This window comes from Manis pentadactyla, chromosome 19 (genome assembly GCF_030020395.1).
Source record: "Manis pentadactyla isolate mManPen7 chromosome 19, mManPen7.hap1, whole genome shotgun sequence".
NCBI classification, from domain to species: domain Eukaryota; kingdom Metazoa; phylum Chordata; class Mammalia; order Pholidota; family Manidae; genus Manis; species Manis pentadactyla.
Genome location: NC_080037.1, coordinates 21778047 through 21805140, shown reverse-complemented (window position 1 = coordinate 21805140; position 27094 = coordinate 21778047). Strand labels below are relative to the sequence as shown.

Sequence of the window (27094 nt, the reverse complement as noted above, 5' to 3'; positions counted from 1 at the left end):
CTCCTAATTCTTGGTTGAGTTACAACAGTATAGATCCAGTCAAATTTGTTATTTTACTGTATGTACAGGCCAGCTTAGATATCTCCCCCATCATTCCAATGGCAATTCCAGGAACCAGTGGAATGAATGCAGCTACAACTGCAACAGCGCCAGGATCTTTGTTGACATTTTTTGATGATCATCTTCTGGAATGACTCTTCCATAGTATGTTGATGTTGGAACTTCTTTTTCATATCGTATGTTAATTCGTTTTCTGGGTAGCCAAATTGGGCTTTGATTCTCTGTATAAACACACACAGACCCTCTGCTCACACTTTGATATTCCCTTTATACCATTTTGAAGAACTTATTGGAGGTCACAACACAGGAACTGCTTTTTTTTTTTTAAGCGAAAGGAATATTATCAGAAAAATATACTTCAATAGCTGATCATCTGACAGCCTTTAAATGATGAAAATTAAGGATATTTAAAGCATGCATTAATCATTGAATTACACTTAGTTTTAGTTTTATTCTATCAGGGAGTAATCACCCTTTCTTTTTTTTTTGTTATCATTAATCTACAATTACATGAAGAATATTATGTTTACTAGGCTCTCCCCTATACCAGGTGCCCATATAAACCCCTTTACAGTCACTGTCCATCAGCATACCAAAATGCTGTAGAATCACTACTTGTCTTCTCTGTGTTGTACAGCCCTCCCCTTTCTCCCACCCCCCATATGCATGCTAATCTTAATACCCACCTACTTCTCCCCCCCTTATCCCTCCCTACCCACCCATCCTCCCCAGTCCCTTTCCCTTTGGTACCTGTTAGTCCATTCTTGGGTTCTGTGATTCTGCTGCTGTTTTCTTCTTTCAGTTTTTCCTTTGTTCTTATACTCCACAGATGAGTGAAATCATTTGGTATTTCTCTTTCTCCACTTGGCTTATTTCACTGAGCATAATACCCTCTAGCTCCATCCATGTTGCTGCAAATTATAGGATTTGTTTTCTTCTTATGGCTGAGTAATATTCCATTGTGTATATGTACCACATTTTCTTTATCCAATCATCTACTGATGGACACTTAGGTTGCTTCCAATTATTGGCTATTGTAAATAGTGCTGCGATAAACATAGGGGTCCATCTGTCTTTTTCAAACTTGAGTGCTGCATTCTTAGGGTAAAAACCTAGGAGTGGAATTAGGAATGGAATTCCTGGGTCAAATGGTAAGTTTATTTTGAGCATTTTGAGGAACCTCCATACTGTTTTCCACAATGGTTGAACTAACTTACATTCCCACCAGCAGTGTAGGAGGGTTCCCCTTTCTCCACAACCTCGCCAACATTGTTGTTGTTTGTCTTTTGGATGGTGGCCATCCTTACTGGTGTGAGGTGATATCTCACTGTAGTTTTAATTTGCATTTCTCTGATAATTAGCAATGTGGAACATCTTTTCATGTGTCTGTTGGCCATCTGTATTTCTTTTTTGGAGAACTGTCTGTTCAGTTCCTCTGCCCATTTTTTAAGTGGATTGTTTGTTTTTTGTTTGTTGAGGTGGGTGAGCTCTTTATATATTCAGGACGTCAAGCCTTTATCTGATGTGTCATTTTCAAATATATTCTCCCATACTGTAGGGTTCCTTTTTGTTCTATTGATGGTGTCACTTGCTGTACAGAAGCTTTTCAGCTTAATATAGTCCCACTTGTTCATTTTTGCTGTTGTTTTCCTTGCCCGGGGAGATATGTTCAAGAAGAGGTTACTCATGTTTATGTCTAAAAGGTTTTTTGCTTGTGTTTTTTTCTAAGAGTTTTATGGTTTCATGACTTACATTCAGGTCTTCGATCCATTTTCAATTTACTTTTGTATATGGGGTTAGACAATGGTCCAGTTTCATTCTCCTACATGTAGCTGTCCAGTTTTGCCAGCACCATCTGTTGAAGTGACTGTCATTTCGCCATTGTATGTCCATGGCTCCTTTATCAAATATTAATTGACTATATATGTTTGGGTTAAAGTCTGGAGTCTCCAGTCTGGTCCACTGGTCTATGGCTCTGTTCTTGTGCCAGTACTAAATTGCCTTGATTACAATGGCTTTGTAGTAGAGTTTGAAGTTCGGGAGAGAGATTCCCCCCTACTTTATTCTTCTTTCTCACAATTGCTTTGGCTATTCGGGGTCGTTGGTGTTTCCATATGAATTTTTGAATTTATTGTTCTAGTTCATTGAAGAATGTTGCTGGTAATTTGATAGGGATTGCATCAAATCTGTATATTGCTTTGGGGAGGATGGCTATTTTGATGATATTAATTCTTCCTAGCCACGAGCATGGGATGAGTTTCCATTTGTTAGTGTCCCCTGTAATTTCTCTTAAGAGTGACTTGTAGTTTTCAGGGTATAGGTCTTTCACTTCTCTGGTTAGGTTCACTCCTAGGTATTTTATTCTTTTTGATGCAATTGTGAATAGAATTGTTTTCCTGATTTCTCTTTCTATTGGTTCATTGTTAGTGTATAGGAAAGATACAGATTTCTGTGTGTTAATTTTGTATCCTGCAACTTCACTGTATTCCAATATCAGTTCTAGTAGTTTTGGAGTGGAGTCTTTATGGTTTTTTATATACAGTATCATGTCATCTGCAAATAGTGACAGTTTAACTTCTTCTTTACCAATCTGGATTCCTTGTATTTCTTTGTTTTGTGTGATTGCCGTGGCTAGGATCTCCAGTACTATGTTACATAACAGTGGGGAGAGTGGTCATCCCTGTCTAGTTCTCGATCTCAGAGGAAAAACTTTCATCTTCTCGCTGTTCAGTATAATGTTGGCTGTGGGTTTATCATAGATGGCCTTTATTATGTTGAGGTACTTGCCCTCTATTCCCATTTTGCTGAGAGTTTTTATCATGAATGGATGTTAAATTTTTTCAAATGCTTTTTCAGCATCTGTGGAGATGATCATGTGGTTTTTGTCTATCTTTTTGTTGTTCTCAATTTTGTTTATTTCTTCTCTTATCTTTATTATGTCCCTCCTTCTGCTGACTTTAGGCCTCATTTGTTCTTCTTTTTCCAGTTTCAATAATTGTGATGTTAGACTATTCATTTGGGATTGCTCTTCCTTCTTCATGTGTGCCTGGATCACTATATACTTTCCTCTTAAGACTGCTTTCACTGCGTCCCAAAGAAGTTGGGGCTTTATGTTGTTGCTGTCATTTGTTTCTATATATTCCTTGATCTCAATTTTGATTTGTTCATTGATCCACTGATTATTTAGAAGCATGTTGTTAAGTCTCCATGTGTTCGTGAGCCTTTTTGTTTTCTTTGTAGAATTTATTTCTAGTTTTATACCTTTGTGGTCTGAAAAATTGGTTGGTAGAATTTCAATAATTTGGAATTTACTGAGGCTCTTTTTGTGGGATAGTATGTGGTCTATTCTGGAGAATGTTCCAATTGCACTTGAGAAGAATGTATATCCTGTTGCTTTTGGATGTAGAGTTCTATAGATGTCTATTAGGTCCATCTGTTCTACTGTGTTGTTCCATGCCTCCGTGTCCTTACTTATTTTCTGCCTGGTGGATCTATCCTTTGTGGTGAGTGGTGTGTTGAAGTCTCCTAAAATGAATGCATTGCAGTCTATTTCCCCCTTTAGTTCTTTTAGTATTTGTTTCACATATGCTGGTGCTCCTGTGTTGGGTGCATATATATTTAGAATGGTTATATCCTCTTGTTGGACTGAGCCCTTCACATTATGTAGTGTCCTTCTTTATCTCTTGTAACTTTCTTTGTTTTGAAGTCTATTTTATCTGATATTAGTAATGCAACCCCTGCTTTCTTCTCGCTGTTGTTTGCCTGAAATATGTTTTCCCATCCCTTGATTCTTAGTCTGTGCATGTCTTTGGGTTTGCAGTGAGTTTCTTGTAAGCAGCATGTAGATGGATCTTGCTTTGCTTTTTTATCCATTCTATTACTCTGTGTCTTTTGATTGGTGCATTAAGTCCATTTACATTCAGGGTGACTATTGAGAGATATGTACTTATTGCCATTGCAGGCTTGAAATTCGTGGTTACCAAAGGTTCAAGGTTAGCCTCTTTAGTATCTTACTGCCTAACTTAGCTCGCTTATTGAGCTGTTATATACACTGTCTGGAGATTTTTTCCTTCTCTCCCTTTATTCCTCCTCCTCCTTTCTTCATATGTTGGGTGTTTTGTTCTGTGCTCTTTTTAGGAGTGCTCCCATCTAGAGCAGTCCCTGTAAGATGCCCTGTAGAGGTGGTTTGTGGGAAGTAAATTCCCTCAGCTTTTGCTTGTCTGGGAATTGTTTAATCCCACCATCATATTTAAATGATAGTCGTGCTGGATACAGTGTCCTTGGTTCAAGGCCCTTCTGTTTCATTGTATTAAATATATCATGCCATTCTCTTCTGGACTCTAGGGTTTCTGTCGAGAAGTCTGATGATAGCCTGATGGGTTTTCCTTTATAGGTGACATTTTCCTCTCTAGCTGCCTTAAAAACTCTTTCCTTGTCCTTGATCCTTGATATTTTAATTATTATGTGTCTTGTTGTTTTCCTCCTTGGATCTTTTCTGTTGGGGGTTCTGTGTATTTCCGTGGTCTGATCGATTATTTCCTCCCCCAGTTTGGGGAAGTTTTCAGCAATTATTTCTTCAAAGACACTTTCTATCCCTTTTCCTCTCTCTTCTTCTTCTGGGACCCCTATAATATGGATATTGTTCCTTTAGGGTTGCTCTCACAGTTCTCTTAATATTGTTTCATTCCTGGAGATCCTTTTGTCTCTCTCTATGTCAGCTTCTATGCATTCCTGTTCTCTGGTTTCTATTCCTTCAATGGCCTCTTTCATCTTATCCATTCTGCTTATAAATCCTTCCAGTGTTTGTTTCATTTCTGTAATCTCTTTCCTGGCATCTGTGATCTCCCTCCAGACTTCATCCCATTGCTCTTGCATTTTTCTATGCATCTCCATCAGCATGTTCATGATTTTTATTTTGAATTCTTTTTCAGGAAGACTGGTTAGGTCTGTCTCCTTCTCTGGTGTTGTCTCTGTGATCTTTGTCTGCCTGTAGCTTTGCCTTTTCTTGGTGATAGGAATAGTTTGCAGAGCTGGGACGAGTGACGGCTGGAAGGACTTCCTTTCTTGTTGGTTTGTGGCCCTCCTCTCCTGGGAGAACAGCGACCTCTAGTGGCTTGTGCTGCGCAGCTGCGCGCACACAGGGTTTCTGCTTCCTGCCCGGCTGCTATGGAGTTAATCTCTGCTGTTGCTGTGGGCGTGGCCTGGCTCGGGCAGCTGCTCCAAAATGGTGGAGTCGCGTTGGAGCAGGAGCTGCTGGGAGGCTGTTTATCTCCGTAAGGGGCCTCCCTGCTCCCTGCAGCCCAGGGGTTAGGGTGCCCAGAGATCCCGGATTCCCTACTTCTGGATTAAGTGACCCATCCTGCCCCTTTAAGACTTCCAAAAAGCACTCGCCAAACCAAAAAAACAACAACTACAAAAAATTAAATAAGTAATTAAAAAAAAAAAAACGCACGACTTTCTTTGTCCTCAGGAGCCAGCGTCAGGCACCCGCTCACCGGTCTTGCTGCTCTGTTTCCCTAGTATTGGGGTCCCTGTCCCTTTAAGACTTCCAAAAAGCACTCGCCAAAAAAAAAGAGGAAAAAAGAAAAAAAATGGTGGCTCCCATTTCTTTGTTCTCCAGCTTCGGCCTTAGGCACCCGCTCCCTGTTCTTGCTGCCCTGTTTTCCTAGTATCCAGGGCCCCCTAGGCACGCACTGTGTCTGCACTCTGGCCTGGATGGCTGGGGCTGGGTGTTCGGCAGTCCTGGGCTCCGTCTCCCTCCCGCTCTGCCTGCTCTTCTCCCGCCGGGAGCTGGGGGGAGGGGCGCTCCAGTCCCGCTGGATTGGGGCTTGTATCTCACCCCCTTTGCGAGGCACTGGGTTCTCTCAGGTGCTGATGTGGTCTGGATGTTGTCCTCTGTCCTCTGGTCTCTATTTTAGGAAGAGTTGTCTTTGTTATATTTTCATAGATGTATGTGGTTTTGGGAGGAGATGTCCATAGCTTTACTCATGCAGCCATCTTGGCTCCACCTCTTCTAGATAGCATTTAAAAATGAAATTCCATGAAGGAATGATCCTAATATTTAAAAGTACATTATTTATTGAAGTTATGGGGAATAAAATTAGGAAATACACTTTCCAGTATAAACTCACTTGCATAGATAAATAATTCAACACTGGTAGGGCTCTTTTAGATAGAATTGGTGCTTGATTCATGTTTGTGCTTTCCATGTGAAGATATGAGTTATCTGGGCATTGATTATGTATCAAGCATTATTTTAAACTTCCACTAAGTGGTTAGAGCAGGCTCAGAAACAATTGACAGTGTCAAATATATTTTAAATCATTATATTAATTGTGTATAATGCACTAAGTACATCATTGTGTGGAAATACAAGAAAATTTAGCATCGATATACTCTTGCAGTTTTCACTTGAGACATGCAGAATTTTACAGGTGAATTTGTACTTTTCCCACAAAACTTACTGTAAGTAATAGGCCAATTTTAAAAATGAAGGAAGTCTTTGCTACTGAAATATGTTTATTACAATATGAACATTTTGGTTTTAGATGCTTCTTGTAATTAACAATGTTTATAAATTTATTTCTTACTTAAATATGAAGGCCGAGAAATGTTGTAGTAGCCTAAAAAATTAGAACTACACTGAATTGCATTTGTCATTAAGTACATACTAAAATGCTGAAATAAGAATTAATAACAGGCAGAAGATAAAAATAAATGGAAAAATATTTTTAAACTCAATATTCACATTTAAAAAATCACAAAGGACATATATATAGATATAATTAATCTATATGAAACAATATATAATTATACATGATATAGTAAATATTATATGATATAATTATATATGCATAATTGTATATAAAAATTTTATATGGTTGCATATATAAAATCATGTTTTATTATCATATATCATATAATTATCAAATGTAATTAATTATAGCATCTACTATACTGTATATAATTTATATAGTTATATTAGCATCAACTTTTTTAAAGCTTTTTGTGTTTAATAGCTTCAATCATATGCAATAATAAAAGGTATTGTATGTGTAGCAACAGAAAGAAGCATACTATTTTAGGACATAAAAGAAAATAATTAGCACTTGTATTTTACTTTTTAGAAGTTTACTGTAGAGTAACATGAGAATATTTAGAAAGTTATATTTCAAAGCATTAATAAATTAATACCAGAATAAAAGCTAGTTCTTCAAAAAGCATTTGGCCTTCAATCAAAGTTATATTAACCAGCACATTCATAGCAATATTTATTGTTCATGGGAACGACTCAAGATTTTTCACCTTTCTAATTGACTTGTACATCAATCTAGACCAGTTAAAATGTGCTTTATTATAACTTTCTCACTGGAGAGAGAGAATAAATTAGATTGATCATGACAAGCAAAGTTTCAAAAACTTAAGTACAGAACTTGGAAAGCCAGTGTGATGTTTGGGATGGGTGTTTGATTTATGAGTCAGGAGGTTTAAGACCCAGTTCTACCTCTCATTTCACTACATGATACCAAGTTAGCTTAGTAACCTCCCTGGGCTCCAGACACCTCATTTATGTAATGAGATAGTGATGCTAAATGGTTTCTAAGAGTCCTGATAGCTTTAAAATGTTATATATGCTGTCACTGCTGCATTTTTGTTAGAGGTTCTCAAAAAAGTTTAATAAATTACTTTGTAATAAATATTTCTAACAAAAATTAAAAATTTATCCACCAATTTAGTTCACAATTATTGAACTCTTGCCTGCCAAGTATAGTGTGTAATTATGAATAGAGAGTTTATAGTTCTATAGGAAGATAATGCAAACAGATGATTGTAATTTTATACATGTCATAATGAAACTTAAAGAAAACTTAAGATAAAGGAAAAAGATATTAAAATATCTTGAGGCTTTTAATCTCTTAATTTTTAGTATATTTACTCCCTCCAATAATTTTCTGTTCGAGAAATAATGCTTTTTATTGTTACTTATAAATGAGTTTATCTGGATATGACTAATTTATTTTTATTAGAGGTAAGTATATATTTTTGGAATTATAGGTACCTACAAAATAAAACCTAAATAATGGTGATTAAACTATAAGTTATTTCCTCATGGAAGATTGATTTACTATATGTGTATCTGTAATTATAGAGTAGTCATAATTTTAGCCTTGAAAGAAAACAAAATAAATATGACATTTTAAGATGATTAAAAGTGAATTAAGATGATTAAAATTTTGATTTTTAAATTATATTAATAATTTAAATCATTTTTGTTTCATAATCTTTCAGTGTCAGATTTTAACACTTTCTTTTTGCAAAATTATATTAGAATAATAATCAGTTTGAAAGGATATGAATGCAAAGATCCAAGCTAGATAGATGATTGATGGATGGATAGATAGAGATAGATATCCATACATACAGATGTACATATAATGACATAGTGCTAGCCCTGATAAAATTCATGAAGAAAATAAATACTTTTTATTGGTAAATGCTTTACTGATATATATAAAATATATACAGAAAACTACACAATCATAGTTTTGAGACTTGAAAATACTTGAGCCTCCATCATCCATATGAAGGAATAGAACATTACCAGAACCCAGGAACTCCCCTTATGGCCCCTCACCATCAGACCCATACACAACACTATAAATTACTTTTGTCTGACTTTGAGCTTTGTATTAATGGAAGCATAATGTATGTGACTTATTTCACTCAACATTATATTTGCGAGATTCATTTAAGTTGTTCTGTGCCGTCACCTTTAATTTACTCTTATTGTGATATTGTATTCAAATCCACAATTTACTTACTCATTGAATTACTGTAGCTCCCACTTATCCATGGTGTCACTTGCTATGGTTTCTGTTACCCTCCCTCAAATGAGGCCCAGAAGCAGCTGATCCTCCTACATCGTCTAAGGTCAATAGTAACCTAACGCTAGGTCACATGCCTCCTTAATCACTTCACTTCATCTGATCACATAGACATTGTATCATCTCACATCAGCACACAAAAAAGAGTGAGTACAGTACAGTAAGATATTTTTAGAGAAAGACCACATTCACGTAACTTTCACCACATTATGTTGTTATAATTGTTCTATTTTATCATCCATTATTGTTGTTAATCTCATACTGTGCCTAATTTACAGACTAAACTCAATCATAGATGTATATGCATAGGAAAAACATACATATATAGGGTATGATACTATCCATGGCTCCAGACAATGACTGGGGTCTTGGGATGCATCCTTTGTGGTTAAGGAGGGACTACCATATCAATTAACATTTTGAATTTTTCTGTTTGGGTTTATTAAGAATGGTGTTATGAACCTCTTTGCATGTCTTCTGGTGGTATACATATGCTCACTATTTTGATGGCTGTACATCTGCCTTATACATGTCGCTCTGTCTACTTATGAGGATATTTTCAAAGAATTTTCAAAAGTGCTTGTACCAATTTATGCTCCCAGCCACAATGCATAGGAGAATTCCTGTTCCACATTATTACCAACACTTGACATTTTCTAGCTTTATACTATATCAAGGCATTTGGTGAATGGATAGTGGTAATAAAAGTTGTGTGTTTTTTTTCTTTTAAGTATTACTATTGCCATTTTATTATTGGTTTGTAGATTTCTGCCTGCTGGTTCTATCCATTTCTAAAAGAAGAGTATTTAGTCCCCAATTATGTTAGTCAGTTTATCTTTTTCTTTTTGCAATGCTTTAGCTTCTGTCTCACACAGACTGATGTTGGGTTGTTAGGCATATACGTATTAAGGATTGCTACATCTTCTTGGAAAACTGACCTTTTTATTATTATGTAATGCCCTTCATTATCCCTGGTAACTTTACTTGTTTGAAGTCTGCATTGTCTGAAATTAGTACAGCTCCTCCTGCATTTTTTTGATTAGTGTTACATGGTTTATTTTTCTGCATTCATTTACTTTTAATCTCTATGCATATTTACATGTAAAATGGGTTTCTTGTGGATAACATGTACCTGGGTCTTTTTTTTTATTAGCACTCCAACAATCTCTGTCTTTCAATTGACACATTTAGTTGTGCAAAGTGATTATTGATACAGTTGAGTTAATATCTATCATATTGGTTATTGTTTTCTATTTGTTGACTTTGGTCTCTGTTATTATTTTGTCCTTCACTCTTCTGCTATTTGTGGTTTTAAGTGGACATTTTACACGAGTCTATTTTTTCTCTTTCTTAGCACATCTGTTATAATTATTGTTTTTATTTTTTACCTTTTCTAGTCATTGCCCTGGAGTGTACAATATATATTTAAAGCTAATACAAATCCACTTTCAAATAACACTATCCACTTTATGGGTAGTGTGAGTACCTTTTAATAACAAAATAATTCTAATTCTTACCAACCATCCCTTGTACCATTCTTGTCATTCATTCCACTATATATGAGCATATATATATATACATATATATATACATATATATATATACACATACCCCAAATATATAAATATATTGTGGTTTTGTTCTAAACCACTACAATAGTGAATATCACAGTAAGGAAAGTCAAATAATTTTTGTTTTCCCAATGCATGTAAAAGTTATATTTACACTGTACAGTAGTCTATTAAATGTGCAGTAACATTATGTCTAAAAAAATTTACATAACTTAATTAAAATACTTTATTGCTGAACAATGTTTACCATCATCTGATCTTTCAGCAAGTTGTAATCACTGATCAAAGATCACCATAACAAATGTAATACTAATGAAAAAGTTTGAAATACTGTGTGAATTATCAAAATTTGACACAGAGACAAGAAATGAACAAATACTGTTGGAAAAAATGGCAATAATAGTCTTGTCTTGCTTGATTCAGAATTGCCACAAACCTTCAATTTATAAAAATCTGCAAAATGCAATTAAGTGAGGTACAATAAAATAATTTATCTGTATATATATATATACACATATATATATATGTATGTATACATGCATACATATATACACATACAATACACTCATAAGATATATACATAAGCATACATAACTGATACATTACTGATATAATTAGTTCAAACAAACTGTTGTCTATTAGGTCATTTCAGAATAAGAAAAGTTAAATTACTTTACCTTCACTTATTCCTTCTTTGATACTCTTTCTTACTTTATATAGAACTTGTTTATGACCTGTACTATTTTTTTATTAAGGTATTATTGATATACAGTCTTATGAAGGTTTCACATGTAAAACAGTGTGGTTACTACATTCACGCATATTATCAAGTCTCCCCCACACCCCAATGCAGTCACTGTCCATCAGTGCAGTAAGATGCCACAGAGCCACTACTTGTCTTCTCTGTGCTACACTGTCTTCCCTGTGATCCCCCCACACTATGTGTGCCAATCATAATTCCCCTCAATCCCCTTCTCCCTCCCTCCACATCCACCCTCCCACACCCCTCCCCTTTGGTAACTACTAGTTCATTCTTGGAGTCTCTGAGTCTGCTGCCATTTTGTTCCTTCAGTTTTGCTTCGTTGTTATACTCCGCAATTAAGGGAAATCATTTGGCATTTGTCTTTCTCTGCCTGGCTTATTTCACTGAGCATAATGTCCTCCATCTCTATCCATGTTGTTGCAAATGGTATGATTTGTTTCTTTCTTAGGGCTGAATAGCATTTCATTGTGTATATGTACCACATCTTTATCCATTCATCTTGACCTATACTATTTTTTATTCTCTATAAGTAATTTCTTTTAACTCTTCTTGTAAGGCAAGTCTACTTAAAACAAATTCCCTCAAATTTTGTTTGTTTGGAAAGTCTTTATCATTTCTTCATTTTTGAAGGTTAATATTGTAGGGTATAGAATTATCAATGGGTGCTCTTTTTTCTCTCAACAATTTAAACACTTCACCGTTCTCTTTTTGCTTGAATAGTGTCTGAGGAGAAAGCAGATGTAATTCTGATCCTTTTTCCTCTATAGGTAAGATATTTAATTCCTCTGGCTTCCTTCAAGATGTTTTCTTTATTTTGATTGCTTTTAACTTAAAAATGACACATCTTGTATAGCATTTCTCCGCTTTGGTGCTTCTGAGCTTCCTGGATCTATCTTCAATCATTATTGTTTCAAATATTTCTTCTTTCCATGTTCTCTTCTCCTTCTGGTATTTCCATTATGTGTACAATACACCTTTTGTGGTTGTCCCACAGTCCATGGATATTCTATTCTGTTTTTTTTTCTTTCAACCTTTGTTGTATTTGCTTTTGAATTTTGATGAGTACACTGATATATCTTGTAGCTTGGAGATTCTTTCCTCAGCCCTATACAGACTCCTGATAAATCCTTCAAAGGCCTTCATTTCCGTTAGAGTGTTTGCATCGCTAGCATCTCTTCTTGGTTATTTCTTAAGATTTCCATCTCTCTGCTAATATTGCCCATCTGTTCCTGCATACCATCCACTTTATCCATTAGAACATAGTCTTATTGTTTTAATTCTTAATCTGATGATTCCTACATCCCTACCATGTCTGGTTTTGGTGTTTCCTTCGTCTTTTCAGGTTGTGATTTGCCTTTTCTGTATACCTTGTAATATTTTCTTGATAGCTGTAAGTGTATCATAGTGTATGATACACTGGAAAAAGGAAGTGCTGAAAACCGCCCTCTAGTCATGCGCTTATGAAGTGTGGGGGAGGAGGGGCTGTCTGTGCTCCTGGGATCATGTCTGTATGTTATTGAGCCTTTGCCTCTGGATTATGAACTTCACAAAAGTTTCTCAGTTTTTTCTCTCCTACATCTCAGGTGAGACAGGATGGCAACAGTGAGCTGGAATTGGGTTGTTTCCCTTCTCCCAGATCAGTTGGGCTCTGATAATACCCCAAAAAGTTAGACTCCAGTGGACTGGTTTCCCCTGAGGGAGTCCTGAGGGTGTTGGGTTTATTTTCCTCAGTTCTTGTCCCCTCTGCAACACATAATTGAAAGGCAGAGTCACAGCAGTGAAGCAGAGTAGAAGTTGTATTTGAGTGCACTCCAAGGGTGGCTGGCCTGAGTCAAGGTAGTTAAAGGCAGGTTTAGGTGATTAAAGCAGAGAGGAAGGGAAAACAGAGGGAGGGAAGGGAAGCTCACTGAACTGCTGCTTGGTGTAAGGGCACAAGCCCTGCCAGCTCCGGGAGCCAGTGTCACCTGGCGTCCAGTGTGCACTTGAATCTGGATGGCAACTAAGTCCCTACCACCCACGATTTAGGGGAGCCACAGAGCACTGGATGGAGTGAAATTACTTTCTGAGAACTTCCTAAAGGCAAAGAAAAGAGATCAGGCAGGCTCCTAAAGAGCATGATCACACAGCTGCAATCCTGACCGGGTCACCCAGACCACAGGAAATTACATGCCCCAAGTCTTAGCTCTCAGCAGTCCCTCCCTACTTATCAGAAATAAAGTGAAGACTTAGAAATAGAATGAAATAGCAAAGAAACAAAGGTGCTTACCGCTTGAAAAGCACTGACAAAACACATTAAAGTTGAGCAGTGAGAAAGTTTTATTTGAAGTTACCCACTTAAAGAGAGAAAAAGTACAGGCATCCTCAGAAAAGAGGCATGCTGAAAGGCTGGGGGTTCCCTTTTTTAAGGATTTTTCAAAGAACCAGGGGTTATAAACTTGTAAAATGGTCTCAAAATGCTTATCACTAGTGAGAGACATTAAGTCTCTTCTCTTCTATTATCAGTCCTTCAGGTAATTCTGCAAAATTAACTTAACACAAGAAATTTATTGATCCAGTTTCTCCCCAGGATAGTGGCTTCTCTCTGGGAATCTATCACTTAAGACTGTTTGCCTTGTTTTAAGGTGGGTTGAGTTATTTGTCTGTTTACCAAAGACTATATTAGGAATTTTACCTCTTAACTTCTTGGCTTTTAAAATGGAATCTTAGCCTTAGATAAAATCCCTCCTGTTATACTGGCTGTATCTCAGCTTGTTTGGAAAATTAAACTGATGGTTGTCTCAGGTCCCAGCCGTACATCAGAAAGTCTTGCTAAGAATAGAGTGCTCCTAAGTACTTAAAATTCCTTGGGTTCCTTTCCCCAACTCTGTGGTGGTAAGCAAAAGGGGGTTTGTCTTTATATTTATTGTGAGAACCTGGTTGAGCTCCTGGAGGTAAATCTCAAAATATGGTGGGGAACTTCCAGGGTTCCTTTGAGGTTTTTAACTCCCAGATTTTTCCACACTGGTACTTTTGCAATATGCCGGTTGTAGTTCAGGATTTTTCGTTTTTTGTTTTAACTCCAGCACTGATACCCATGGTTGTTTTTGCTCTTGTGTGTCTGCTTTGGGAGGCTTATTCCATATATTCTCCATCTATATGATCACAAGAACAGTTGCACACCCAAGGGATCAAGTCACAGTGGGACAGTGCTCAGCAGAGGGGAAGACCAGGAAATGCCACGTGAGACGTGAGGGTTTATTGGGACTTACGTGCAGTGAGTCCAGGAGCAGCTGGCTGGATGAGGTTGTGCACTGCTATTGAGAACAGGGTGGGAACTGCTTACATGGGGCAAGGCAACAAAAACTTCATGTATACTAGGGGTGAGGTGACAGAGGCTACACGAGTGTCCAAGAGGGTGTGTGATTGTGACTATATAAGTGTCATGCTAGAGGAATCATTCTTGTGTCACTAGCACCCCAAGGAGTGAAACCTTTCACAGAGGGGTCTGCATTCCAATAAGATGTGTTCATTGGTAACGTGGTCCTGGATGTGGCGAGCCACAGGCCATCAAATACCTAGCATTCTGCCAAAGGAGGGGGCCATGAGGACACATGGTTATTCTGGGACAAAAGGTTCCAAGTGGGCAGTGCTTTTTTCCACACCGTCTGTGTCTCCCATCTTGGAGGCAGCATTTTGGTCTGTGACCTCCCTTCTCTTATAGATCTAAGAAGAGTTGTTTGTATTTCAAATTATACTACTCCCTTCCCCCAGCTTCCAATGTAGATGCATTTTTCTTGCTACAATATGAAACAGGCAAAATCTCCCCGTAACATTTCTTTTGTATTAGCTAGGTAAGGATGTAGGTCTCCAGAAGAGATAATTGAACCCGGAAGGAAAGCCCTAGACTCTACTCTCCCTGGGCATAACTATTTGCAAATGAGCTACATTGTACTTAGCAATATTGTATTGTTCATATGCAAAAACAAAGGTGATATAAAATTATTCAAAACCCACTTCAACATACCCTAATATAACTTTGAAACAAATAAATATTTTTTTAAGGAGAAAAATGCTGTAGAAATGTAAAGCACATGGAAATTTGGTGCATGAATAAAGGATGGTCCTAAACAGCTCTTCTTCATAGTCTCAACCATTTTCATGTCTGGTGAAAGGATGAGGGCAAATGTGTAATAATAGGAGGAAAAGCAGTTGTTCCTCTGGGCTAGTAATTTATTTCATTGCTTGAATATCCAGCATAAACATTTGTTAATTTTGTCATTATAAATAATAGATTGGCACAAACAAGAATACTGCCATTCCTTAGTTTTTCTTATCATATGATCAATATTTCACAGATGACAAGACATTGTATTGGAGAATTGATATATTTCTGCCTTTTTAGTAGCTTCAGAGGTTAAAGAAAATATTCCTTTTGATTTAAGATAAAGTTCCTTGGAATATTAAAAGTTTTAAAAAATGCCCATTTATAGATTTGCAATAAGGTATATACTATTCATTTGATCATGCAATTTTATTGAATTGTTAATAAACAGTAATCAGTTCAGTCAAAATGGTGAACTAATACTTTGCTTCATTTTGAAAAAAAACTAGACCAATAGCAGGTTCTCAGAACTATATGTAAGGTGTGTGTATGTATAATTTTACAAAATGCATGTTTTCTTTTACTTTTTCACTTACCATGGCTAAAGATTTTCTCATATAATCATATCTTTTTAGAATGACTCCTTGATTATCTTCTATACTGGAGATTAGGCAACTTTTTCTGTTTTTTGTTGTAGTTGCTCTTATTCTTTTCTAGTCTATGTAAATGAACTGCCTATTTTTCCTTTGCCAGTATTTCTGGTTTAGTCTTGTGAATCATTCTTATCACAGTGTGCTCTAATTGCATATTGCTGTGACCTTGTACAAAATACGTGCACAGTCTCATTCAATAGTGAGTTTGATTTTGTATAATTCAAAATGCAAGCACGCTTTCTCAGTCTACAAAGAAAAATGTTAACATCCAGCATTGATTTCAGAACAAATATTATGATCTTAAAATTTTGATTGAAACATGGAGTATGGGTGATGGCAGTAAGTTAACACTAGAATTATTATCGTGCCTTTGCTGTTTAATAGTAAACATTTTCACATGCTTTACGTTTACCTTGAAATAATTACTGTGGCCCCCAGTAAGCACGTTTCATAGATTATCTCATTATTTCTTCACAAACATGCTAAGGTCTAAGAAATATTTAAACATTTCACTCAATAGAAACTTGAAGCTTAAGTACGTTCCTCTCTAGTAAATGGTGGAATTAGGGTGGTGACCAAGCATGCTCATTTGAGTCTATTTTCTTCAAACACATAACATTATTATGATTTTGATTTGAAATATTTTAAATATATAATGTCTTTATTTAAAGATTATGGTCCCTTTATAGTACTATTTCCATTTAGAATGAGGTATGTTTTTGTTTGTTTACACTTATTTTTCATGCTTTTTTCATTGTTTTAATATTTTTTTCTTTTTGGCTTTAGATAGTCTTTCTTTAGCCAGATCTTATTGAATTAATTTCATAATTTCAATGCCTTGCTGTAGCCTATCATTTTTAGAATGGTAAGTCTGTAGTAATTTTGATAGAAAATACAGAATTTTTATTTCCAAATGAATTATCTATACCCATTTTTATCTCAATCTACATAAATTTGAAAGTGTACTATGCATTAACAGAATTATGACCAAGACATCTCTTTGAATTAGAAGGCTTATTTATTTTTCCTTTACACTCTAAAATTAGGAAAATAATAGGCATTACTCTAATGAAATAATATATAAACAGTATAGAAAAACCTGAAAACACATGCCTTTTTTTCCATATTCTATGCTTCTGTAAGTTCACTGATTTTTAACAATATGTTTAAAATACACATCACATAAGCTGTCAATTATAGACATCAAGAAACACATTTATTATATTTGAAGACAAATTTGTCTTAAATAAATTTTGGAAAAGGTTCAGTTTTACATTCCCCAGCTGGTTAAGTCACATCTCCCATGTCTGCATGGTCTGCGCCGTCCTTCAGCCTCCCAGCCCCTCAAGCACGTATTTGTCTGATCGTGTTCAGGCTACAGCCACAAACCAGCATAACACCCCAGAGAGGACATCGTTTTTGTAGTCTAAGGACTGCAGTCCCTGCTTTCAACAGGTAAATAAAATAAATAAAAAAAATTTTATCTTCTATACTGAGATAAAGTTATAGTATAATTTTAATATATTAATATATATTCCAAGAGATAAATAAAATAAAAAATTAGAAACCTTTTTCTCATTCTATATGTAATATATCAAAACACTGAATCCTATTAGTCCTGGATTATTTTCAGTCTTAATCATTTTTATGTTAAGCAATTGAATTACTCTTCCCTTCTGACTTTATATGTGGAGGCCCCTAAATCAGAAACTCATCTATCAGCTGATGAACAAAAGTTCAAGGTATTTATAGCTTAAGTACAATAACTCATTTTTGGTAGAGTTAGCATCTCTATAGAAATATTTGTAAAACAAATTTGTAAAATATGTAGGCTTGTATTATTTTATTTTCATTTTTATTCCTTTCAGTAGTATTGAAAAAATAACTATGGATAACTATGAATACACTTATTAGAGCTGTCACTCAGAAGACACGTAGGATTCTTAAATATAACATTAAAAAACAGATTTGCATAATTGACTTTGCTGGAGTCTGTGAATTTTTATATTAAATCAGACATGATTAGTGCATTCAGTGATAAACAATAAAATAAAACTATTAATAAGTATGCTAAATTTTAATTATTGTATATTGTAAAGGTGAGAAATTAAAGCAATCTAGAAATATAGGGACAAAGATATTCAAACCTTCTCTAAATGTAAAAGCCTATTATTTAACTTTCCTGCATTAATTCTCAAGAATACAGTAACTATACATAAGTAAATTAACATGACTATATTGAGATGAGAAAATACAATCTATGAACTTTCAAGGGTTAAATGTTAAGAGACTGCCTTATTATTCCCAACATCTCATGTCAATGAGTATGTGCTTTCAGCCACTTTTATTTAGAAATTTTCCTTAAAATGAAAATTATTGCAGTTGGTTTATATTATTGTGATGTGTGTGCCTGTGTGTGTTCAGGGAGGTAACTAAACCACATGATAGGACAAGATGAAGATTTAAATTACCTTCAACCCTAATTATTTCCTTTGATGCCTTTAATCCTCCTTTTAACCTTTTGTTATTAATCACTTATATTTAAGTATTAAGTACACATATATATGTTATCCACAGAATCTATTTCTCTGAGCAGAAGAGGTGTTCAGTATCAGCACTGGAGAACAGTGGAAGGAGTGCGTACAAAGTCGGCGTGTTGTTAGGAGAAAAGCAGTGCCTTGCCCGCACTAACACTGCATTCTCAAATGTGGCTGTGTGCTTGTAGTCAGTCTTGGTTACTCTGAAGGGCTTGTGTAGAAAATATGATAGAGCTATCATGGTACAAATTATACATTCACTCCGCTGACATGACTTTGATTTATCATCCAGAAATTTTTGACCCCCGAATTAGTAATCCCATCATTGACATCATTTCTAAGAAGTAGATCTGCATTGTCACCTCTTCTACTGAATGTTTCCAGCTGACAGTGTTATCTATCTCAGAGTCAAAAATGGTTGAAACCAAGCTTCCTTCCATGCTCTTCACAGTGGAGCTTCTTTGCCCCACATTTGAATGTTATTATGCTAGAAACTTAAGTTGCCTTCCCTCTCTCCACCATGTGGATTTTCAGGGTTTCCTGACCCTGCCAGTTTGTATTGTTCATAATCCATCTTCTTCAGATAAATCTTATCTCCACTGCCTCATTCAGGCCTTCGTTATCTCGATAATGGCCTTAATGTCTTCCTTGGTTGGTTTTCCCCCTCACACTGTTCCCATCTATTTCTCTAATCAATACCCACGGGTTTTGCACAAGAACCTAATAAGAGCTGTGGAATCTTCAGCAAGCAAAATAGGCAATGTTCCCTGCACCCGTGGAACTTGCATTCTAATCAGAGATGTCAGCAATAATTATGATAAATCAATAAATCAAACAGCACGTTAAAAGCTGATAACTATTGTTGAAAACATAGAACAAAGTGAGAAGGAAAGGAAATAGTTGGAAGAGGGAAGTATGAGGATGTGTATTCATTTAAGATAGAGAGCGTTCTCAAGCAGTCTAAGAGAGTGACATTTGAACAAAACTTGAAGTTGATGAAGGAGTGAGTTTAGGCATATTTTGTTGTTTAGAAAGAAGCTTGATCCAGAAAACAGAAGAAATTAATTCAAGGGGAGAAAAGTGTGATGGGGGTGGAGGATGTTGTATAAACAGAGACATAGAATTAAGAATGTCCAGCTGAGGCCTGTGCATACAGTAAAACAACAAATTTGACTGGATCTATACTGTTGGAACTCAACCAAGAATTAGGAGAAGTGCAAGTTGCAGCACTCCAAAATCTTACAACTACAGACTATTTACTGTTAAAAGAACATAAGGGATGTGAACATTCCCCAGGAATGGGTTGTTTTAATTTGTCTGATTTCTCTCAGACTGTTCAAGTTCAGTTGGACAATATCCACCATATCATAGATAAGTTTTCACAAATGCCTAAGGTGCCTAACTGGTTTTCTTGGTTTCACTGGAGATGGCTCGTAATTACAGGTATGCTTTGGTTATGTAACTATACTCCTATTATGTTAATGTGTGTGCGCAATTTAAGTAGTAGCTTAAAACCTATACATGCTGAAGTTACTCTACAAGAAGATATGTCAAAGAAATAGTCAATCTTCCCATGTTTTCTTCCGCCTGCTACTTCTATAGCTTTTCTTCTTCCTTCCTAATTACAACCCTTAAATAGAATTTGTGCCTCATATCAAATTTACCAGGTATCATAATTCTTCCAAGTGGTAAAGATACCTCAAGACAAATGCTGGGCATAGAAGCCACAGAGCATAAATATGCAAAGAAGTAAAAAGCTAACCATTTCAAACAATAAGGCTTCTCTCTCACTTACCAACTTTACATTTCCCTGTATGGCCCCGGAAGATGACTGGTTAGCCAGAGACGGGTAAGATTCCTCAAGGGAGGAACAACCTAAGACAGGCACAGTCGCAGGGGGCCATCAGGTGAGAAATTGGGGATCAACAGAGGTGAGGCTTAGAACCTCACCCCCCCCCGTTCTGAGAGAAATCTTCTGCATCCGTGGATGTTTTATTGCCCTTGTCTAGCTTGGATTAACACATAGTCTACAGGCACACACCTGATCATCTACATTTGCTCTCTTACAACACTAAACTATGTTTTCTACCTTTATCTTGTATCTATCTACCACTTCAGCATTTTATTAAAAATAATTATAATAAAGAGAGAAATGTGGTATCCACATATAAATCAAGTATAAAAATCAAATGAGTATTCATATTTGAACTACTGTTTATAGTTCATAATGCATGAGCAAAACCGAAGGTTTCTGTGAAGGCTGCCCTTGTACTGTTCACTATGTAAGAACCTATTCACTATATAAGAATTTGTTCTCCATGTAAGAACTTGTTTGTTATGCCTCAGAAGATTGGAGACTGATGAAAATTAGGCTTGGGGTGGATTAATAATTGTGCATTGAGCATTGACTTCCCTATACAGAATTTTATTGTTGTTAGCAACCATTTGATCAATAAATATGAGAGATGCCCTCACAAAAAAAAAAAAGTATACACTTCCAATGGTAAAATAATAAGTAACCGGAATGTAATGAATATAGTCAAGATATTGTAACAGCTTGGTATGGTGATAGCTGGTACCTAGAATTGTCATGTATATAAATGTTGAATCACTACGTTGTACACCTGAAACTAATGTAATGTAATACTGTGTGTCAACTATCCTTCAATAAAAAAAAAAAAAAAAAAAAGAATGTCCAGCTGAATAGCAAGATAATCTGCTTGTCTGCTTGTCAGGGAGAAGTGGGATGGAAAGACAGAAGCCAGAGAGTTTAGACTGATGACACTGTAAAAGGGGGAAAAGCTTTAGATTATTAAGCAGATGAATAAAATAATAAAATCAGATGGTAGCCTGACAGATGGTTCTGATTTATGGAGAAAAAGTGAGCAAGCAAAATACAATTTTCTCGTGTGAGACAAAACTTGTTCTCTTCCTTAAAGAGCATGCCCTTGCCTTATCTTCAATACAACTAGTGATCTTACAAGAGGGATGCTTTTGACCAACGAAGGCTTCCATTACTTCCCCAAATGATTTATGCCTGGCCAAAGGGAAAAGAAAAAAGAGTTAAAAACAAAGGGAGTTGTCCATCCTCTTTGTGCTTAGGAGTCTGTATTGTTGTTATGTATCAGATCCTGGGCCTTTCAGTGATGTTTACTGTCAAACGTATAATATCAGAGTATGACAACTGCACTGAACCGAAAGAACATGGTGAAGTCTGATTTACGTAATAAAGTTGATGTTTTGTTTGTCAGGTAACAGAAACACGGACCGGTCCTCTTGGCTGCAGTAACTATGACAACCTAGATTCTGTCAGTTCAGTTCTGGTTCAGAGTCCTGAGAATAAGATTCAGTTACAAGGTATGTAGGCAACATTTCATTAATTCTCTATGAGCCTGGGTGACAGTTACCCAGTTGTGATTTCTTTCCTCCTCCTCTTATTAAAATAAACCATATGTGCAGTAGTAGGCTGTTAAAATTCTCATCAAAGGTGAATTTCCTCATGTTTGACTGATGTAAGCATTCTAGACCAGATTAAGAAAATGTCAAAATTGACCTTACTTCTTAAATTAAGTAATGTCTAGCAATTGAAAATTTATCATGATAATATTTTACTTCCATATAACAATCATTGTCTTAATCATGAGCAGGTCTACCTGAGTTTTGACTTTTTCTTTGTAGATTCTGGTAAAACTCATAATGATATTTATGCGTACTGCAACATGAACTGCCATTTTAAGTGCTGCATTTTTCTTCTGTTAGACAGAAATATATTTGAAAGTATATTAATAATATATATTTGCATTAAATTCATTATAAAGATAGATTATATGATCATGGTAAAAATTTACCATTGTTTTTCTATTACTATATTGTGTGACTACTTCAATAGATGATTTTTTAAAAACAGTTTTTAACAAAGACATGCTATCGCCAAATGGTTATGGGTATGTGTACTTATTCATACAGGCAGGTAAAGGTTATGAATTCACGTATTTAAACATGTACTAGTTGAACAGGTTCAGGAAAGTTTTGAGATGACAATTGTCGAAATTAAGTTGACTGATCAAAGGGTAATTTTGAGTTGTATTTCTCTAGTCTACCTTTCAACTGTAAACGTTAAAGCAGTATTTATATTATTTGGCTTTACATAAAAATGCTTAAAGGCTTCAGAAATTCTACCATTTCTCAACTTTTCAATCTTGTAAAATGTATCAGCTATGGATTATGTAAATTTATTCTAAATAATAAGTGAATGTCATTCATTTTGACTTGTATAGAAATTACAAAGTACTTAAAATTTTTAAGCTTTAAATGCTATCTAATTTATCATCATCAATTTTAGATTTAAAGCTATTAAAATGCATTCTCTAATTAAGTAAAAATGCAGCCTACCAATATTATTTATAATTCTCTACTGACCTCATCTTTAAATATATTGATTGATTTTCCTTTGGAGCATTAACTTTCATCAAAAGGACAATGAAATTTTATATCAAATATATGTTTATTTCTATTGCTTTGTTCTTAAAAAGTATTTACTAACAGGATTTATTGATTTGTACTGTTTGTGAATCACCATATTCAGTTTTCAGGATATTATATTGTGAAAACAAAAATTCAGTGTCCTGTCTTGAAAAAAAATAAATACAAGGAATAAATGAAGCAACAGTTTTGGGCCTATTATTTCTACTCTTTACAATTTATATGAGGAATACAGAAGAAGCCTGCATCTCTTCGTCTTTTTCTGTTTGTCAGGCCTCTATTTTCAATTGTCTATTGCAGCTTTATTGTATGGCTGAGATACAAAGACCTTTCCAAAGATAATATTAGGAAATCAATATCAACTTCCCATGTACTCTTTCTTAAATTTCATCTGCACTTACCATTCAAGTATCATTTTTACCTTTCTAACCTCACCTTTAATAGTAGACCTTCATCATTTAAGAAAGAATGTAAAGCATTCAGGTATGGATCAGTATTACCATGATAGACTCCTTTGAAGGGCATAAAAAATTCTGGGTCATTGTATGTGGCAAATGGAAAAATCAGTGTCTCTGAAAAATCTTTTATGAAGGTAGCACAAATGTCTTTGTTTCATAGTTATTTAGTCAGGTAGATAGGTGATAGAAAGATGATAGATAGATAGATGATAGATAGATAGATAGATAGATAGATAGATAGATAGATAGGTAGATGATTAGCTGGTTTGATGGATGGATGTAGATATGGATAATGGTTTGGTAGATGAATATAGATATGGATAATAATATGATATGGATGTAGAGAGATGGTGAGTTTTATGGATGATATCAATATAGATTAGGATAAACATAGTTTTTTTGTGCATTGTGTTTTGTTTTTAATCCCAAGGTGAGGTAACAAGATCAGTTTCTGGCCCTTTTGGAGATCTTCTGAATTCAGATATGCTATTGAGAGGAGTCTGAAATTATGACAGTTTTTCAGTATTGACCTTCTTCTTCCAAACCTCTACTTTTGTGGAAAAAAATGGATTGCTCCTGAAGTAGAATTTGATCAGAGCAAGGAAGGAATCAGTAAGAATTATTGAGGTAACAGCATTAGCAACAAATTCAGAACAAAACCTCATGACTCAATTATCTACACTAGAATTAACATTCAGAAATGAGATATCAAGAGATGCACACAACACATTCATTTTAACTGAAGACAAATGAAATAAAATGTTTCCTGACAGTAAGTGAACTGGATTTGCCTGCTTGTCGGACTTAAAATCAGTTTTGCCACTTGGTTAAAAGCAGACATTTTTCCAAAATTGGAATAACCATATCAGAAACTACAAATTATTGATGAAAATATATTTGATACATATAAGAAAAAGTAACTCATTAGAAAGTATCAACAAATACATATTGAAGTTAATAATGTTCCAATTTTTTCAAGCCCTTATTAATTTAACGTATTCAAGAAGGAACCCATGACTGCAAGGTTACGGGAGTTATTAAAAGTCATTTATGAGCCATTGGTAGTAATTTTTTGGGAAAATCACCAGAAATGAAATTCCCAGTTAGTTCCTAATGTTTTATTTCAACAAAATTGACATAGAACGGGGTTGTTATCAGATAGAATAGTTAATGTGAATGTTACTGATGGATCACTTATGCATCTTTTTTGTTTATAATAAAAATCTAATGATATAGCTTTATAAAATGATTTCATCTATTGATAAAATATATATGTGTAGAACCAAAATTTAATTTAGATAAAAAATATGTAGGGATAGTGGAATGAAGTGATGACTTCAAGGACAGCACATACATGCACATGAACACACCTGCATACCTTGCTCATATATTGTTTTAAAGAGGTGATACCAGATGCTAAATTCCCAGGATTAATTCCACTGTTACTATGGAAATGTGATGTAGTATTTTTTTTTTAAATACAGATATTTGTAATGCAACAGATGATTTACTTGTGGTTTAGTTAATGTATAATAAAAATGTTAGGCGGAGCCAACATGGCGGCGTGAGTAGGACAGTGGGAATCTCCTCCCAAAAACATATATATTTTTGAAAATACAACAAATACAACTAATCCTAAAAGAGAGAACAGAAGACACAGGATAACAGCCAGACTACATCCACACGTGCGAGAGCTCGGAGCCTGGAGAAAGGGGTAAGATACAAGCCACGGCCCGGCGGGACCCGAGTGCCACTCCCCCCAGCTCCCGGTGGGAGGAGAGGAGTCAGAGCGGGAGGAAGACGGAGCCCAGGACTGCTAAACATTCATCCTTAGCCATCCAAACCAGAGCGCAGACACAGTGCATGCATGGAGGGCTGAAAACCAGGGAAACAGGGAAGCAAGACCTCTGAGTGGGTTCCAAAGCTGATGCCCCTGTGACAAAGAAAAGCAAGTGCTTTTTGAAAGTCTTAAAGGGACAGGGACGCAACAGCTGGATGGAAACAACACAGGTCACAGTCCAGCAGCTAGAAATCCCAGGGAAAACAGGGCGTACTAACCCCCTGGGCATCAGCTCTGAGACACCTCACAGAGGAGGTAAACAGCCAAACAGCCACCCGTCCATTACCCCTCCAGGGCACAGCGATAGCAGAGAAGAAGAATAGGCTGGCCATGCTCTCAGCAAGGGAGCTTCCTCCATACCGGCAGGGCAAGATACAAAGACCCAGTCTACACGCAAGTACCCAACACAAACCACTAGGGGTCGCAGTTGTCCCAGTAAAGAAAGGCCAGGAGCAAGTGAAAAGTTTGGCTCTCCCAGCTGACAGTCAATAGCACCTGTCAACATGAAAAGGCAAAAAATTAGATCCAGACAAGAATAACCCAAACAGCTTTGGCATCTGCTACATCTTCTCCAGAGAAGGAAACTGGGGAGATAGATTTAACCAGTCTTCCTGAAAAAGAATTCAAAACAAAAGTCATAACCATCCTGATGGACTTGCAGAGAAATATGCAAGAACTAAGGAAGGAGAATACAGAAATAAAACAAGCTCTGCAAGGACTTCAAAACAGAATGGACGAGATGCAAGAGACCATTAATGGACTAGAAAACAGAGAACAGGAACGCAGAGAAGCTGATGCAGAGAGAGACAAAAGGATCTCCAGGAATGAAAGAATTTTAAGAGAGCTGAGTGACCAATCGAAATGGAACAATATCCGCATAATAGGGGTACCAGAAGAAGAAGAGAGAAAAAGGAATAGAAAGTGTCTTTGAAGAAATAATTGCCGAAAACTTCCCCAAACTAGGGGAAGTAATGGCCTCTCAGACCACAGAGGTACACAGAACTCCCATGACAAGGGATCCAAGGAGGGCAACATGAAGACACATAATAATTAAAATGGCAAAGATCAAAGACAAGGACAGAGTATTAAAGGCATCCAGAGAGAAAAAAAGGTCACCTACAAAGGAAAACCCATCAGGCTATCATCAGACTTCTCAATAGAAACCCTACAGGCCAGAAGAGAATGGCATGATATACTTAATGCAATGAAACAGAAGGGCCTCAAACCAAGACTACTGTATCCAGCACGAATATCATTTAAATATGAAGGAGGGATTAAACAATTCCCAGACAAGCAAAAGTTGAGGGAATTTGCCTCCCACAAACCACCTCTTCAGGGCATCCTACAGGGACTGCTCTAGATGGGAGCACTCCTAAAAAGAGCACAGAACAAAACCCCCAACATATGAAGAAGGGAGGAGGAGGAATAAGAAGGGAGAGAAATAAAGAATCATCAGACTGCTTTTATAATAGCTCAACAAGCAACTTAAGTTAGATAGTAAAATAGTAAAGAAGCTAACCCTGAACCTTTGGTAACCACAAACTTAAAGCCTGCAATGACAATAAGTACATACCTTTCAATAATCACCCTAAATATAAACGGGCTGAATAAAACCAGTCAAAAGACACAGAGAATGGATAAAAAAGCAAGATCCATCCATATGCTGCTTACAAGAGACTCACCTCAAACCCAAAGACATGCACAGACTTAAAGTCAAGGGATGGAAAAAGATATTTCATGCAAACAACAGAGAGAAAAAAGCAG

At 35.9% G+C, this 27094-nt stretch overlaps 1 protein-coding gene across 3 annotated transcripts in view; it reads left to right on the top strand.

The window, feature by feature from the left end:
* The window catches only part of BRINP3 (BMP/retinoic acid inducible neural specific 3), a 407138-nt gene that overhangs the window by 256595 nt on the left and 123449 nt on the right, over nucleotides 1-27094 (top strand). For all 3 annotated transcript variants that reach the window (XM_036919660.2, XM_036919662.2, XM_036919661.2), the window contains exon 5: nucleotides 21802-21907. In XM_036919660.2, the coding sequence (XP_036775555.1) occupies nucleotides 21802-21907 (106 nt within the window). The remainder of the gene's footprint in view (nucleotides 1-21801; nucleotides 21908-27094) is intronic.